The following is a 17,061-nucleotide window of genomic DNA, read 5'->3' on the forward strand; positions in this document are numbered from 1 at the left end:
GAAAGGGAATAATGATGCAAAAGAGATGTTTTTGGTTGGAGAAGGCAAGGAAGAGGAGTACTAAGTGTTAATGAGACACTTCTCATAGTTACAGTGACACTTCTTACTTAATTGCATTACTGAAATCTAATATGAGGTTGTGGATAGCCCTTTTTTGTTTAGAGAGAGAGAGAGAGAGAGAGAGAAATTGAGATCAAGAGAAATTTCCCAGCAGCTGGAGAGAGCTCTTACATCAGGCTGAAGCCAAGAGTCCTAAGCTCCATCTTTGGTCTCCTCTAGATGTTGGCAGGCACCTAAGTAACTTGATTCATCACCTGCTGACTCCTAGGATGCCCATTGGCAGGAGCTGAATAAGTAGCAAAGCAGGGACTTGAGCCCAGGCACTCTGAATTGGGTGGTAATGTCCCAAGCAGAATCTCGAATACTGCATCAAATGCCTGTCCCAGTCCTTTTGTCTTGAATTCATTGTGTTTAGAAGGCTTTTGCTAGTTCAAAAAACACGTTGGTGGTAAGGAGCATTATCCTTTATCAATCTTTCTTTTATTCCTTCTTTTTTCTCTCTCTCCTTTTTTTTTTTTTAACTCCCTGGGAGATTTTTTTTTTTTTAATTTCCCTAATACTTTTTAGATGCTGATGATGTACAAGCATTATTTCACCAGTGGGATTATTCTGATTCCAAACCCACCTACATAAGTGTCTCTGTTTAAATCTATTAAAGGCAGCTCCAATCTACTTTGTCTATATTTGAATTCATGATTTTCTTCAAATCTTTCTCCTCTTTTTTCCCTCTCTACTTATGTTTTTATTCTTCTGGTTGCTCAAGTCAGACTCTAGGAGTTCTTTTCTACTTCTACCTTACCCTCAAATAAGTCTTCATCTTTTAAAAATGTATTTCATGTGTTTCAAAGTGAGAGTGACAGAAAGGAAGAGAACATCCGTCCTCTGGTTGCTTCCCAAAAGCCCGCCACCAGCCAGGGCTGGGAAGCCTGAAGCCATCATGTTTTGCTGATATCCCAGGAACATTAGCAGGGAGCAGATCAGCTGGGACTGGAATCTGTGATCCAGACAAGGAATGCCCATCACGAGGAGCAGCTTAGCTTGCTGCCCCTCCTCTCTCAGGTCTTAAAGGGTCCTCAGTATCTCCTAAATCAGTCTATTCATTTTTATTTCTCTTGCTACAGCCATAGATCTTCCCCCTCTACTTTGTTTCTTACCTTAAAACTTCCCTAATTGTTCTCCCTGCTTCTAGATTTGCTTCTTTCCGGTTCATTCTGCACATTGTAGCCATTGAGAACACCAAGTTATTGTTTAATAATACTTAATAATATAATCACATGATGAGTTTTGAGTTTCTTCCTTTTATCGAAGGGCAAAACACATAGTAGCAGCAATTTTCATGTATGTTATCACTAGAACTAAACTTGCATTTGTGTTAAGAGGGTTTAACTATTTAAGAGATCTGTTAGTTATAACCTAGTCTTTTTTTTTTCTTTGTTGTGAACAGTCTTGTGAAAGGTTATGCTTTTGAAGTTTTTTTTCTTATTTTGAGGATTTATTTGTTTTTATTGGAGAGTTAGATTTACAGAGAAAAGGACAGAGAGAAAGATCTTCCGTCCGATGATCCACTCCCCAAAGGACTGCAGTGGCCTTAGCTGAGCTGATCCAAAGCCAGGAGCCAGGAGCTTCTTCCAGGTTTCCCACACAGGTGCAGCGTCCCAAGGCTTTGGGCCGTCCTCAACTGCTTTCCAGGGCACAAGCAGGGAGCTAGATGGGAAGTGGGGCTGCCAGAATTAGAACTAGTGCCCATATGGGATCCTGGCACATGCAAGGTGAGGACTTTAGACACCAGGTTACTGTGCTGGGCCCATGCTTTTGAAGTTTTGCTGGATATTTATGTAGTCACCAATGGAGATTCTCATTCAAACATGTTATCATTTATTCCAAATTTCTTGTATTCTCAAATATGCCAGTCTTAGTTGTGTTTTTTGCATGTGCCATTTTTTTTTGCATGAAATGATCTTCCTCACTTTCTCTTTAAAGCCTGCATATCTCTCAGTAACTTTGTTTTATCCTTTCTCTAAGCACTGTGCTTTTCTTCTCTCATTTGTGTTTCTACACTGCTTTGTTAATTCTTTTACTTTTAGAACATCTGTCTGTTGTGCAATGATTTGCTTGTTTCTCTCCTACCACATCTAGTTCCTTGAGGTCAGAAATTGCCTTACTTATGTTTTATGCCTCAGACATGTAGTGTAGTGCCTGATAATATGTATAGCGAGTGTTGTATACATGACTTTTGTTGAGCTAAATTATGGGCAATAGTGTCCTGGTTTGGGCTCAACAACTTTTACATCATATTTCAACATAATATTTATAGTAGTTTATAGCAATTATAAAGATAAAGGATGCAGATCTCTCTTTTATGCAATATTCTGTTTTGCTTGGTTAGAATATCAGATATGGAGCATTCTGTCAGGCACTGTACTGAGAGATGTGCATGCTGTTTTATATGATTCTAAAAAGAAATCTACAGTATAAACATTAATTCTCTGTTTATCAGATAAGAAGGTAAAGGCTAAGAGAGACTAAGGATGTTCCACAAGTAGACATACTAGAGATGTTGTTTAAAGAGGCAGGATTTTAAGAAAGATGTGTGTGGTTGTCTTTTCTCATAGATATACAGATTGAGACTACCACCAGTCACTGAAAGCAACACTCATACTTCAGAACACGTGATTTTGACTTTCAATTTACAGAATTGCTTGTGATATTTCAGGTGCATATTAGTGCATTATTGTGTTTAATACTAATTTTTTTGAAAGAGAGGAGAAATGCAATAACTCACTTTGCTTTCCAGTGTATCTAAGTATGTGCTTTTGGTCTAATTATATAGCTGATCATTTTAGTTTTCATATTTATAATATTGGTAAAATCTAACCCCAAATTACTAGGTAAAATCAACAATATTTTTAGTGACTTTTTCTGATTAAATTTTTTCTTCACTTACGTAAAGTTGAAGAGGCATTAGTTAAAGGGGTATTTTAGTAGCAATTTGCATAACGCAAGTAATGATATTTTGTCTAGTGATATATATTGACGTGCAAGTTGATGTGTTTTATTGCTTTTACACAGTTTTTCCTTTTGGGTGCAGTTTTTAATTAGGATGTTATTTAAGGAAGGGTATTTTTCTTTTTGTGGTACTTGAAAACTTAATTTTGTTTATGGAAATTATTTTGCTTAAATATCTTCATATCTTCATCTTATAGCATGTTCTTGCTTGAATTGAATGATGTGTGTGGAAACTATTCCTTCTAAATTTCTTAATTTAAAGTCTAAAATTCTGAATTTCTGTCAAAATGTAATTTGGATATTTTGAGAATTTTAATAGCAAACTCTTATAAACTCTTACTTGTTTTAAGAATGGAATTAATTCTTTCTTTTTTGTTTTGTCTTTTCTGTCTTTTCTATCTTGCTTTCGTGGATATTCACACCAGGAGGACAAAGTGGTTAGAGCCTTTTTTTTTCCATCTAATATTATTTTCTATCTAATATTGTAATTGCCTGTTTTAATTTTATGGCTATATTTAATTTATACACTTCTAAGTTGTGTAAGTTTAGTGCATGACAAATGCTAAGCGGCGTATTTAAGCATGCTATCTGAATTTATTGAAAACATTTGATTGTAGTATAGATGAAAAATTGATGATTCGATTTCTAGACGAGTTTGTCTTTTTAGACTTTAGTATATTTCTTCAAGGAAATCTCAGAATTGTTCGTTGGGATAAGAATTCTTTTAATCTAATAATGTTTCCGTAAAGATGTTACTGAGTTGGCCACATTTTTAAAAAAGAAGCTTCTGACTTAATTTATAGATTCCTTCTTGGTAATAATGAATTAAAATCACATTTAATATGGGTTTTTTGAAGTACGTATTTTGAAACTGATTATAAGTATGTCATATACTCCCTTTAATAATACAGTTTTAAAAATTGTTAGAATGTTCACCTTATGTTCTTGTGTTGAACAGAAGATGTATTTGAACTTAAAATAGAATTAGAATATAAGCTGGTTTTGAATATTATGCTAATATGTGCCTTTTGAAAGGTCAAATATGGATTTGGACCTGCTATGGCCTGGTGATTCCCTGAAAATAGAGACAAAATCTTTCTATTATTTCTTTTACTGAATCAGGCTAAAGATTTTTTTCCCCTAGTGTTCCAATTTAAACTGACATAAAACCCAAGGGGGCATCTTTTAACTGAGGTTCTCTAAGCACCTTTCAACTGAGTTATTTTTAAACCACTGAAGCTGTTTTATTTGTCTCCAAAGTGTTCAGTTTCTCAGCAGAGGATGCTGTAGGTGATGGCAAATATTGAATATGGGTTTAAAATAAAATCACTAGAAGAGGAAGGATTCTGTGACTTCTTTCCACCTTTAAAAAACCTGTACGAATCTTAAGTATTTTTGATTCAGTTTTGAAGATAATATGGATGAGTTTCTGTAGCTGTGTTCTAGACCGCATCTCACTCTTGTTCCAAGATTCTATCAGCTTTCCACTAGCCCACCTTGTTACCTGACTGGAAAGCAGCACAATTCCGGAATCTACACTGCTTTTTTTGGTGTAGGGAATTTACACAGGAAGTGTGATACTCTCATTGATTTCCCCGGTTCCACAATGAATCCTATAGCTGTTCTATTGATGAGGCACTTGATGATACCTTAGCTATTGTAATAACTTTCACATGCTGACCAAGTATTATAATTTGATACTTTTTTTTACATGTAATATGTAATTTGACACTTAACATGCCCCATCGGGGGTACATTTGCTTCAGCAGTTGAGATGCTGCTTGGAAAGCCAGCGGAACATAATGGAATGCCTAGGTTTGAATTCGGTTCTGCTTCTAATTCCAGTTTTCTGCTGATGGCATAACCTGGGGAGATAGCAGGTGATGATGGCTCAAATATTTGGGTCTCTGCAAGCTGACATGTTTTCTGTATTAATGCACATTATACAGTCCTCCACTCCTTGTTTACTTTTTCTAAAACTACCGCTATTATTTTTATGTGGAGTTGTAGGTCTACAGATTCTTAAAAAATTTTTCAACTTTTACTCTTTAAATTTTTTTCCATTAAAAATTTTTGTTTGAAAGGCAGAGACAAGGAGAGAGATAAGAGACCAAGAAAGGTCTTTCATCTACTTGTTCACTTTGAGTGTTTGAAGCAGCTGGTGCTGGGCTAGGTGGAAGCTGGAGCCCAGAACTGAATCCAGGTTGGCTTATGTGGGGGGCAGGCACCTCACTCCAGGGACTATCACGTGTTGTCTCCCATGATGCCCCGGAACAGGACGCTAGAATTAGGAGTGGAGCTGTGCTGAATATCCACTTTTGCACTATTTTTGATTATTTCTCTTTGCTTACACAATAGTTGTATAGAGCTATTCCAGTAAATACATGATTAATGGTAATATTGTTTATTTCTCTTTTTATTTCTATTTATTAATTCTATGACATTTATAGAACCTTAATAAAATTTTTCCAGAATCTGACTCTCTTTGATGGTTGCATGGCCAACTCTTTTTAAAAAAATCATACTTAATTTATTTCTATGATCATTATGTGTATTGTAAGTCTGGCAAAGATTAGCATTCATATATTGTTCCCTAGGGAAATTAGACAAACATACAGGGTTGTTCATTCAATGCAGAAGTGTCTTAGAGTGTTACTTAGCTAACATTCCATTTGACAAGAATGTGCAACAAAATCAATCTGAAAATCAAAGAATTTTGAGGAAATTGAAAGAGGGGTTACTGAATACTTACTTGAACATAATTTATGAGCATTTTTTAAGACTAATGAAAAATTTGTAATTTTGAAAACCATTTATCTGCTTGTATATTTAGAATAAATGGGCATATAGTTTTAAAAATCTGTTCGTTGTTCTTTTAAAACTAATTCCATGAAAATTCTATGAAATCAAATGTCAAAAATGAAAGATTCTCCATGGAAATGTTTGTGGCAAATGAAAGTACCGATAAAAATAGTATGTCAAAGTTTTCTTTTTAGTTGATGTTGTTATAATGAGAGTTGATCTAAAGTAAGGCCAAGATACCAGGCCTGATTACTCAGAAATAGAATAATAGATTATTGTTTGAACTTTAAAGGGTTGTGTTAGGTGATTTAAACTCCAATATTTTTTAACTTTTTTTTTTAAAGATTTATTTTTATTATTTTTTTATTGGAAAGGCAGATATACAGAGAGGAGAGACAGAGAGGAAGATCTTCCGTCCGATGATTCACTCCCCAAGTGAGCGCAACGGGCCGATACTATGCCGATCCAAAGCCAGGAGCCTCTTCCAGGTCTCCCACGCAGGTGCAGGGTCCCAAAGCTTTGGGCCGTCCTCGACTGCTTTCCTGGGCCACAGGCGGGGAGCTGGAAGGGAAGTGGGGCTGCCGGGATAGAACCGGTGCCCATATGGGATCCCAGGTGTGCAAGGTGAGGACCTTTAACCACTTGCGCCACCGCACCGGGCCCGATATTTTTTAACTTTTAAGGTGCTTAGTTAACAAAAGGTATAATAAGCCTTGTGATTTTCCTCAATTTACGTGAGTTTTGTAACCTTTGGGCTAGTAATCTGATATTCAGAGAAGTTATTAAATAAGACAGAATAGTTCAATTAGGTATTATGACAATTGTATCCTCATTGAGTATTTCCCACTGCATGTCATAATGGATTTTTTCCCATTTCTGGTTTTTTTTTTAATCTCTCAGGATCAAAATAGAATACTTCCCCGAAATCTGATAGGAAGTCAATTGCTCAGAGTTTATCTCTCTGTACTGGAGTTTTTCTTTTTAAATATTTATTTATTTTTATTGGAAAGGCAGATATACAGAGAGGAGATATAGAGAGAAAGATCTTCCATCTGCTGATTCACTTACCAAGTGGCCACAACGGCTGGAGCTGAGCTGATGGTCCAATGCCAGGAGCTTCTTCCAGGAATCCTAAAGCTTTGAGCCATGCTTGACCACTTTCCCAGACCGCAGGCAGGGAGTTGGCTGAGAAGTGGAGCATCCCGGTCATGAACTGGCACCTATACGAGATCCTGACCTATGCAAGGCGAGGACTTTACCCATCAGACTACTATGCTGGGCCCTGGAGACTAAGTTTTTAAATTTTATTATTTTTTTTTTTTAAGATTTATTTTTATTATTTTTTTCATTGGAAAGGCGGATATACAGAGAGGAGAGACAGAGAGGAAGATCTTATCGAGATCTTTTCCACTTTTGAGGCTTGTTTATTTATTTATTTATTTTTTGTCGTGTTGGATGGTAGAACTAGATTAAAAGATGAACATTCATGAAAGCTATTCTGTAGCCTGGAGTTGTTCTAGTAGACATAGTTAAATATAGCCTATAATAGGAGTGCAGTCAATCTCAGTGCTTTGTTACAACAGACTCTGTGGGTGCAGACTCTCTGAGAGCTCACTAGAGTGTAATCAACCTGGTTGCTTACCAAATTGGATCTCCACGAGTAGCTCTGTGCTGGCTGCAACCATCAACAGAGTAACTGACCTGGGCCTTCAGTGAATAAGGACTCACTCCCCAGGTGCTGGTGCCTCTAGGGAGGATGTGCACTGGTTACTGGCTTGGCTTTTGTCCAAAATTGATTTTTAAGGATTTATCACGATAGAATTTGCTAAGTTGTTTATGCGCTGTTTAAAAATGATTCCCTATTCTTGGAATTGAGGGTAAGTTAAGTTGATAATGGCACAAGTGAGACAGATGTTACCCTAATAACAGTATTGAGACTTCTTATGATATTGAGAAAGTAGTGAACTAGCCAATTAAAAGTAAGATAATGTTCACTAGGGACACACTGGAAGTAACCCATTGATTCAGAGTCCATAAAGATCCAAGAACCTTTGATTTCACTAAATAATTTGGTTTGTGGAGAGTACAGGGTAAAGGGAAAGATATTGTTCCTCTTTGACATACAAAATTATTATTTTTATTGGTTCTATTTATTTTGTGATTAGAATTCAACCAAATTCTCTTCCTCATCTCCTGTCACTTTACTTTTTAAAACTTTAAAATCCAGTTGTTTTGAATTACATCTTTTTATGTAAGAGACATCAAATTCCTTCATGTCTCTGTGCCTTTCACACGTTTTCTTCATCTAAAATCTTGTCTATTTTAACTATGTAACCAGAACACTTAGCTCCTTTCATTCCAGCATAAGTAGCTCTGCCTTCAGAAACCCTCCAGTATCTTTTATATGTTGTCAGTACTGCCCTTATCAGATTGCACTAGGATTTATTTATGTACATGGGTGTTCAGTTGGTGCTGGTAAACCAAATGCAAAGAGTTTTTTTCTTTTTTATTTAATGGTTTTGTGTGGTTGTTAGCCTTGCTCATTGAGTAAAATGCATTGTCAGTTTTATTTAACATTATCTTGAAATTAATATAAAGTGATATCCTGAGAAATAGCATATTTTATTTCTATGGAAAAAGTTATAATTTCTCAATTTTTGTTTCCCCCCCCCCCCGTTTACCAATCTCATAGGTGTTTATGTTCTGTAAAAGTTTAGTTTAATGTGATGGTATACTTCTGAAGGATTCTAAGCATTATGGTCAATGTAGTCAATATTGACCCAGCTCTACATGCTTTTGTTGCTTTTGTATGTCAGTTGATAAGAGAATAGAGAAACACATTTTTATAATTCAGATCTTTATGCTTTGTATTAAAATACATCCTATGAGTTTAAAATTCCCAAATGACAGAAATTATTTAAAACGAAGTAGAGAGTCTATTGTATCTACATGTATGCACGTAGGGATACCTAAATGTACAATGTACCAACAACAGTTATTCAGAAGCTACTAACTACCAGGTACTGTGTCCAGGGATTACTGATTGGGGCAGTTTTTTCCCCCTCCTTGACCTTAATGCTTCGTTTAATATACAATAAACAGAGTCTCAAATATATTTAAGAATTTTTGCCAAATGCCACAACTGAGCTGATTTATCTCAGAGTACTTTAATGTTTATTGGCTTATTCAGACTTATCTGGTAGAGTTTTTAAAAGAACTACAATTGCCATGTCTGCTGGACTGTCTAAATCAGGATCTGAAGATGGTATCCAGAAGCTTTTATTTTTTATAGTCTATAAGATAACTCTAACCTAGATTCAGCTCTAGATGCCCCTGTTTCTTGTGACTGTGAAGATTATTCCCTTTTAAACCTGAAGCACTGCCTTTCTCTTAACAAATGTGGAAATCAATATGTTGAAAATCTTTGACTTCTAAAGATAGAATCTGCATGAAGAATAAAATTATGTACAGCTTCCACATGGAAAATCCTCACGAATAATTACATATAGATTTTACTTTTAAGGAAAAAACTGTGGACCTTGCTCACCCTTTGTTTTGTGAGTTAGACTGGATGAGACCTGATTGATTTAAGCAGAGACTGTATCATGTCAACCTGGGAAGTTACCGTTCAGTTAGTGCTCAGGAATGTGAAACTTCCTCATCTGTTGGCAGTGAAAGAAATGGAAAGAATATACACTTCTTAAAATTTGCTCAGTTGGGATTCATAAGTAATTTTATAAATTGCAGTTAAATTGCATAGGTATTACTGCAAAAACCATGCTGATTTAACCTTAGATGCCTGCTAATTCTTGGCAGTCAGCTTGTGGCAAAGGGAAGAAATTCCTCAGTAAGCAAGCCCTGGGTTATTAGGCATCTTGTGGAAGATGACAATTTATAGTCTAGGCAACTCTTCGGAGAAATCGTTGTACCCTTTACTTCAATGTAATGTGATTATGTACTGGAGAACTGGATAGTCTGGGGCAGATGGTATTGCAGATACTGATCTTGAAATGTGTTTATTTCAATCCTCTAATTTAAAAAAAATATGTTTTTAGATGGTCATTTGGTGAAGCAGTTAGGCTGCCCTTGTTCTGTCCACACTTTGTATCAGAGTGCCTAGATTTCGCTTCTGTCCATTCTTCATTCTAGCTGCCAGTTTATGTACATCCTTGGAGGCAGCAGGTGACAACTCAATGCTTGGGTTCCTGCCACCCATGGGGGAGACACAGATTAAGTTCTTGGCTCATGATTTTGGTCTGGCCCTGCTCTGTTATGGCACTGCAAGTGTTTGGGGGGAGTGAACCTGGTGGAGAGGAGAAATTCTGTCTTTCTCTGTCTCTCTTTCTACCTTTCAAAAGAATTTTTTGAAACTTTTTTTCTGTGTTTTAAAGATAACACCTGTCATGCAACTACATAATTGATTAGTTGCAAAGGATGAAAACTCTAGCATATTATCAATATTGACATTTTATAGTAACACTGTTATAGCATCTTATAAAATGTCTCCAGTGGTGTCTAAGTAATATAGCAACTTGATATCTTCAGTTAGTTTTAAAAATTAAATAAATACATGAACAAACTCTTGCTAAAAGTTGCAAGTTTTTTTTTAATTTGCATTTACATTTCACTTACACAGTATCTTTAGCCACATGTAATATATTTCTTTATTGAATTTTTTTACAGTCTTATTTTTTACTTATTTGAAAAGCAAAGTTACAGAAGGAGGAAGAGAACAAGGATGAGGAGGACCAGAAAAAAGAGAGAAAGAAAGTCTTTGACTCACTGGTTCACTCCCAAGTGGCAGCTGGGCTGGGCCAGGATGAAGCCAGGAGCCCAGAGCTTCTGGACTGAGTTTCATAATTAATATATAAAATACACATTCTGATTAAAATTGTAAACATAATAGATAATAGTTATTAGAAATTCAATTCTTTTGAGATAGATGAGATTGATTTTTAAGGTTCTTAAATTTATGGATCAATCAATGTACATGTTTCAGACCAAGACAATATTCTGCATTACTTCTATTCCTTTTAGATACGAGTTCTGAGGAAGTTTGTTCACATTAAAGACTGGGAGTGATTAGAAGAAATTTAGTTATAAAATTGAATTCTAAGAAATTCTGAAAAATGTTTTCCAGGTCATGTGATAAAAATACAGGAATCTCATAAAAAATTTATTTTTTATTATGTCTTACCTAATCATAGGTTTTATTTTTATTTTTATTTTGAAGGTAACGAATTGATAGTCTTATCTCACAAAGCAATCTGCTAATAAGCAGTTAACTTCTCAGTTGCTGAGAGTTATGTCAGAAAAACTATTACAGATACTTATCAAATGAGTATTTTTATTGTTCCTTCATTTATTGGTACCATGTTTAAGCTAGTAACTTTTTAATAGGTTTGCTTCATTTATTTGAAAGACACAGTTACAGAAAAAGAGAGCAGGGAGAATGCACGTAGATCTTCTATCTGCCGGTTCCTTTCCAGAAGACCACAGAGGCGAGGGCTGAGCCATGTTGAAGTTAAGAGCCAGGAGCTTTTTCCGTGTCTCCCATGTGTATACAGGAGCCCATGGACTTGGACTATTTTCCACTGCTTTCCCAGACACATAAGCAAAGAGCAGGTTGGAAGTGGAACAACTGGAACTTGAACCCGCATTGGTATGGGAGGCAAGTGATGCAAGGCAGTGGCTTAACCTATTGGTCTAGAACCCTGGCTCCTAAGCTAGCAAAATTAAAAAGGCGTTGGGAAATGTTAGTTTTAGTACTCCTGTCGACCACAGTTTATATTGATAATTTATTCTTCTTTAATAAGTGCTCTGAATGATTTTTGCAAGTATCCTAGCACTGCATATCTAGCTTTCAGCTTATAGAAAATATAACCTAATAGGCAAACATATGACCTAATAGGCAAGACCAGTCCTATTATGAAACCAATCATTCACTGAAACTTTGTTAGAGAATTTCATTGTACTTTTCCAGTTTTAGTAAATATGTTAATATCCATTTCTTCATCATATGGTTTCCTAATGTAACAAAAGCTGTGTGTGAATGGATCCCATCTGTTCGTGCATCACTTGAAAAACTTTATTGTTTTATTGTTATATTTATAATTCTCATTTCAATGGCACTACCTAATATTCTAATTAGACCTCACGTTTTAAAGAGCAGATTCTTTATTGATGTGAATGTGTTCAACATAGGGTGAGCAGAATAGATGTTATCTATAACCTACTTCAGATTACCCATGAAATCAACTTAATTCATGGAGATCCTTACATATGTTAAAAGTTGTGAATGAAACCGAAATAACTAAACATGAGTATTCACAGTTTGGGCATCCCTTCAGCAGCTGGCTTTTGGCCATGTCTCTTGTTTGTGTCATAATTCCATCACCTATGTCATTTTCATTAAGATTTGGAATGAATGGAAGCATCTATGGAATGTGAGTCTGTAAATAGTATCTTTGTCTTTCACAAATTTTTCTACCATTTTAAATAATGCTTGCTGTGTTCTTAGTCGCTCTACATAGTATAGTTGTTTTTATAGGGATTTAACAAAAATTGAGGAATGTGAAACAGATGGATTTGGAAGCAGGTATCTTTGTAGGTTTTCACTTGTAGAACAGATGTCATAATCTCTTCTGTTATAGAAAATTTCCTAATTTTACGTGTGAGCAATATTAATATGTAAGAATTAACCTAAGCTAGTATTGATAAACTGCTTACACATTTCTAATACCCTTGTTGTTTTTTTTTAGGGTTTTGAAACATTAAGAGAGGTGGTCTCATTGTTGCTTGCGGATAAGTGTCAGGAGCAGTGTCTCATGGGGCTCTAAGGAGGTAGTTTGTTCAAGGCATTTCCTAGCATGTTCTCAGATCTTTATTTTGAATGAGTTGGAGCAAATTTCAAAATACTGAATAGATTCATAGCATTTCAGGAAGAGGCTTTTTGTCCACTCCGTTGAGAATTAACACATAAAAAGCAGCAAGATTTTTTCCTTTTTTGCTCAAGGCAGAGAGGGAGCATAGAATTGTTATTAGTTGCTGTTGATGTTATTATGAATGGAACAGTTTTGGAGCAGAGGTCCTTACCTCGGTTTTGCATATATTAATTTGAAAAGGATCAATGGACTGAAGCTTAGGTATAAGACTGTGGTTTTAATTTTTAATTTTGTGATTAACTTTTAATTTTGTGATAGTGTTGTAGTACAGTTTGTCTAAGATTTGTAAATCTCCTTTTGCTGGGTGGAGTTCCTTGTCTTAGAATGGGAGAAGATGAGATGATTGGTTTGTGATTACTGATATTATCACCCACAGCACAAAGAGAGAATGTCATATACTTTGCATAAGAAGTCCAGATTGTTGTCCATGGCTTTTGGAAATTTATTTTCAAGAAACTGTGGAAATCACTTTGGGATATAATTATCATTTTTAGCTAGTGTTTGTATTTCTGGTCTTCCTAATTCCATTTCTTGTATAAATATTATGATTTGTGACAAATTAAACCTGTGAATATAGAATGGGTGGAAATTATGTCTTCAAAAACAAATGGAGAGGGGGTAGGAAGGGAAGAGGTTGAGGGGAGGACGGGAGGGGGAAATGTGATTGTCTTCTTGGAACTGTACCTATGGAATGCATACAATCTGTCCTTTTACATAAACAAAAAGCAAACAAAAATACTCTACAGGGAAACAGGCATTGGGCAGAGAAGTTCGGGCGCTGCTTGGAATGCTCTAATAGCGTTTTAGAATGCTTGAGTCTGAGTCCTGTCTCCACTCTCAATTCCAGCTTCCTGCTAATGTGTACACACAGTAGGTAGGGCAGCCGGTGCTGGCTCAGGTGCCCGGGGCCCTGCTACCCATGTGGAGGAGTCGGAAGTAGTTCTGAATTCTGAATTTGACCCAGTGCAAATGGGGAATGAATCTGTTCCTAGAAGCTTCTCTCTTTTTCTGTTCCTGTGCCTCTTTTCCTGTCTATTTTTTTAAAATGAATAAAAATAGAAAGAAACCCCCACAGAGGATCCCAAATAGTTTTCTATTAGTAAAGAAATTTTTAAAGAATTACTAGTCAGAATCTGAGAACAGGTAGGAAGCTTTTTAGTTTGAACTCCTTGGCCTCTGAACTAACTCCCCTTCTTCAAACATTTCTTTTAAGAGTGTTTTTTTTTTTTTTAACATATTACCATGTTTTTGTTACCATTTCACCATTTTTATCTTTAGTTTTATACCTTTAATTTTCTTTAGTTTGGATAAACCATCATCTTACCATTTTTTAGTCTTCATATCTAATTATTTTTGGTTTCTTTACTGTTATGACAGTCTCTTCAGAAATTCTCATAATCTGTTTTTTGTCTCAAGGAAAACCTGTCTGAATACACTTTCATTAGTAAAACATTAGGTTTTATGTTCTTCCCAGTTTTAAATCATAATTTTACTTTTTACATGAATGAAATGATGTGTACTTTTTTAACTGAAGTAGCATAATTTGTACATTCTTATAAGTTATGGAAAAGAAAACTTAGCTGATAATATGTTTGTATTTATTCTCAAATCTTTGAGTCAGTCAATATGCAATGGAAAATTGTGCTAAAATTTTGAACTTTTGTAATGTCAAACAATAATGCTTTGCCAGTTCATTTTGCCTTTTTCTTTTTCATTTTACCAGTGCTACTGTAGTTTTCAGGGAAATTAAATTTTTTAAGGGGGAAAAGTGTGTTGACAATGTAGTGCCAACATGTGGTGAACCCGTTGGTCCAGAGTGAACACAGTGCTATAGCGCAGACTAGAGGCTAATTGTAGTAACAGCAGAAATATTGTTTTCTTAATTTTTTTTTTAAAAGATTTATTTATTGGAAAGTCAGATATACAGAGAAGAGGAGAGACAGAGAGGAAGACCTTCCATCCGATGATTCACTCTCCAAGTGGCCGCAATGGCCGGAGCTGAATTGATCTGAAGCCAGGAGCCCGGAGCTTTTTCCAGGTCTCCCCCGTGGGTGCAGGGTCCCAAAGCTTTGGGCCATCCTCTACTACTTTCCCAAGCCACAAGCAGGGAGAAGAATGGGAAGCAGGGCTGCCTGGATATGAAGCGATGTCCATATGGGATCCCAGCAAGTGCAAGGTGAGGACTTTAGCCTGTAGGTTACCACACCGCACCCTGTTTCCTTAATCTTGAGGGAAGCAATTGCCTTTTCTTTAAAAGCTAAGAGAAATTTAAGCTTAAAATGCAGTTCTGAATTACAATACATTTCCAAGGTTTTATGTTTGTTACAATAGCAGCAATTATTAGTTTTATGATGATGCATAGTTACATGCTTCTCTAAGACAAATTTGCTTTGGATATGAAATCCCTGGTTTTCTGATAAAATCTCATTTAGAACAGAAAATCTTAAATGAATAAATCTTTTGCTTTGATGAAAATAAAAATAAAACATTAAAATATAAATCACACGAAGAGCTAAAGGTTAGCTTTAATAAAATGGACCCTTTTGCTGTGCCATCACCAACCACACACACACACACACACACACACACACCCCACAGAAGTAAATGATGGTGTATTTTCCACAGCTTTGGCTGCTACTTGTGATGCCTGCAAGTTCTGGCTGCAGTCCTGGTGGCTCTGATTCTGACTCAGCAGGTGATAGCTCACATGCTTGGGTCCCTGACAGCCACATGGTAAACCCAGAGGAAGTTTATAGCCTGGTCCACTCCTGACAAGTAGAGAGTGAACCAGTGAGTGGATAGAGGAACTTTTGCCTGGCCTGGCTCTGGCAATTAGAGGGCAAATCACTGGATGGAAGATGTTCCTGCCTTTTTAGTAAACAAACAAACAAAAAAACCCCAAATACAAAACAAACAAAACAACTTAAAAGTTATAGTTGTGTGAAAATTTAGTGATTAGTTTGCAATTAATGTATTAATATTAAGTATACATTTGCTTTCAGAGTCATGAGCATCAATAAATCAGCATGAGTCCAATTAACCTTTGTTAGTTATTAATTTGAAAATTATTTATATGTGTGAAAGGGAGAATTACAGAGAGAGAGAGGAAGAGAAAAGGGGAGATATCTTCTATGTGCTGGATCACTCCCCAAATTGTGTAAAGACTAGAGCTATGCCAGACTGAAGCCAGGAGCCTGCAGTTACTTGGGGGTCCTCTGTGGCGGTGCTCAGCACCTGGGTTGTCTTTCGCTGCCTTTCCAGTCACATTATCAGGGAACTAGATTGAAAGCAGAGCAGCCAGGACTCGAACAAGTGCCCACACAGGATGCTGACATTGCAAGCGATGGCCTGCGCCACGACTGTGCCACAAGCTTGATGCCAATCGGTTACTGATTTTATATTCCTAGTATATACATAAGCATTTCTAACCATTGATTTTTCCTAGTTCATGTTTTTGTTTTAAAATATTTCAAACATGTAAAAAAGTTTATAGCACAAATACTAACCAGTTATATAAACCTAAGCCTGTTTATTTTGTATTATTTTAGAGATTTAATAACTGCCTTGAACACTTAATCTATGTATGATTCTATTTATATAGTCAAACTTTGTGCTTATTTAAAGCCAAAACACACATAATACTATCTTGTGAAGTTTTTAAAACTTTATATAGTAGTATGCTAACTCTATGTATCTTTCTGAAACTTCCATTCCTTTTCTTAGATTCAACAACCCTAACCCTAGCCCTAACCCCAACTCTTTCCTCTGAATATAATTCTGCTGAATGAAAATGTACAGCTCACCCAATTATTGGAGTGGCAGGTTACAACAGCAGAAGCTTTTTTTTTTTTTTTTTGAGAAAAGCAGAGAAAGGAGTAAACATGTGAGAAAAGATAACTTATTGAAAGGAGATATTTATGTGACAAAAATATAGGTTGGCTTTAAAGAAAATTCTGGCTAACGTGTTTTTGAGTAAAAGTAGAGACATTAAAAAGCTAGATTTATTTGTGAATTTTCAGTGACAATAGGCAACAGAGAAGAGTCTGTAGCCACTAATACTTGGAAGTGATGGAGGTCAAGTTTCCTCTCTGTGGCTATCTCTTGGAAGTTTCGGAAAGAGCTCGTTAGGTTTTGCTGCCCTGGCTCACGAATGTGTCAACAGCTAGAGATGGCAAGTCTACGGTTGATGGGGACTCCAGGAAGGCTTTGCTGCTTGTCTCATAAGTAAAGCCAATTCTGAGTTTTGTTT

General features: G+C 36.0%; 1 protein-coding gene across 4 annotated transcripts in view; it reads left to right on the top strand.

Annotated features, from left to right (window-relative positions):
* Positions 1-17,061, top strand: part of LOC121151335 (regulating synaptic membrane exocytosis protein 2-like) — a 351,958-nt gene that overhangs the window by 100,847 nt on the left and 234,050 nt on the right. Inside the window, exon 3 of one of the 4 annotated variants that reach the window (XM_040972683.1) lies at positions 3,492-3,503. The exons of the other annotated variants lie outside the window; for them this stretch is intronic. Within the exon in view, the coding sequence (XP_040828617.1) occupies positions 3,492-3,503 (12 nt within the window). The remainder of the gene's footprint in view (positions 1-3,491; positions 3,504-17,061) is intronic. 4 annotated transcript variants of the gene reach the window in all.

This window comes from Ochotona curzoniae, unplaced genomic scaffold, assembly GCF_017591425.1.
Source record: "Ochotona curzoniae isolate NIBS_2020 unplaced genomic scaffold, NIBS_Ocur_1.0 contig_2318, whole genome shotgun sequence".
In the NCBI taxonomy this organism is placed as follows: Eukaryota; Metazoa; Chordata; class Mammalia; order Lagomorpha; family Ochotonidae; genus Ochotona; species Ochotona curzoniae.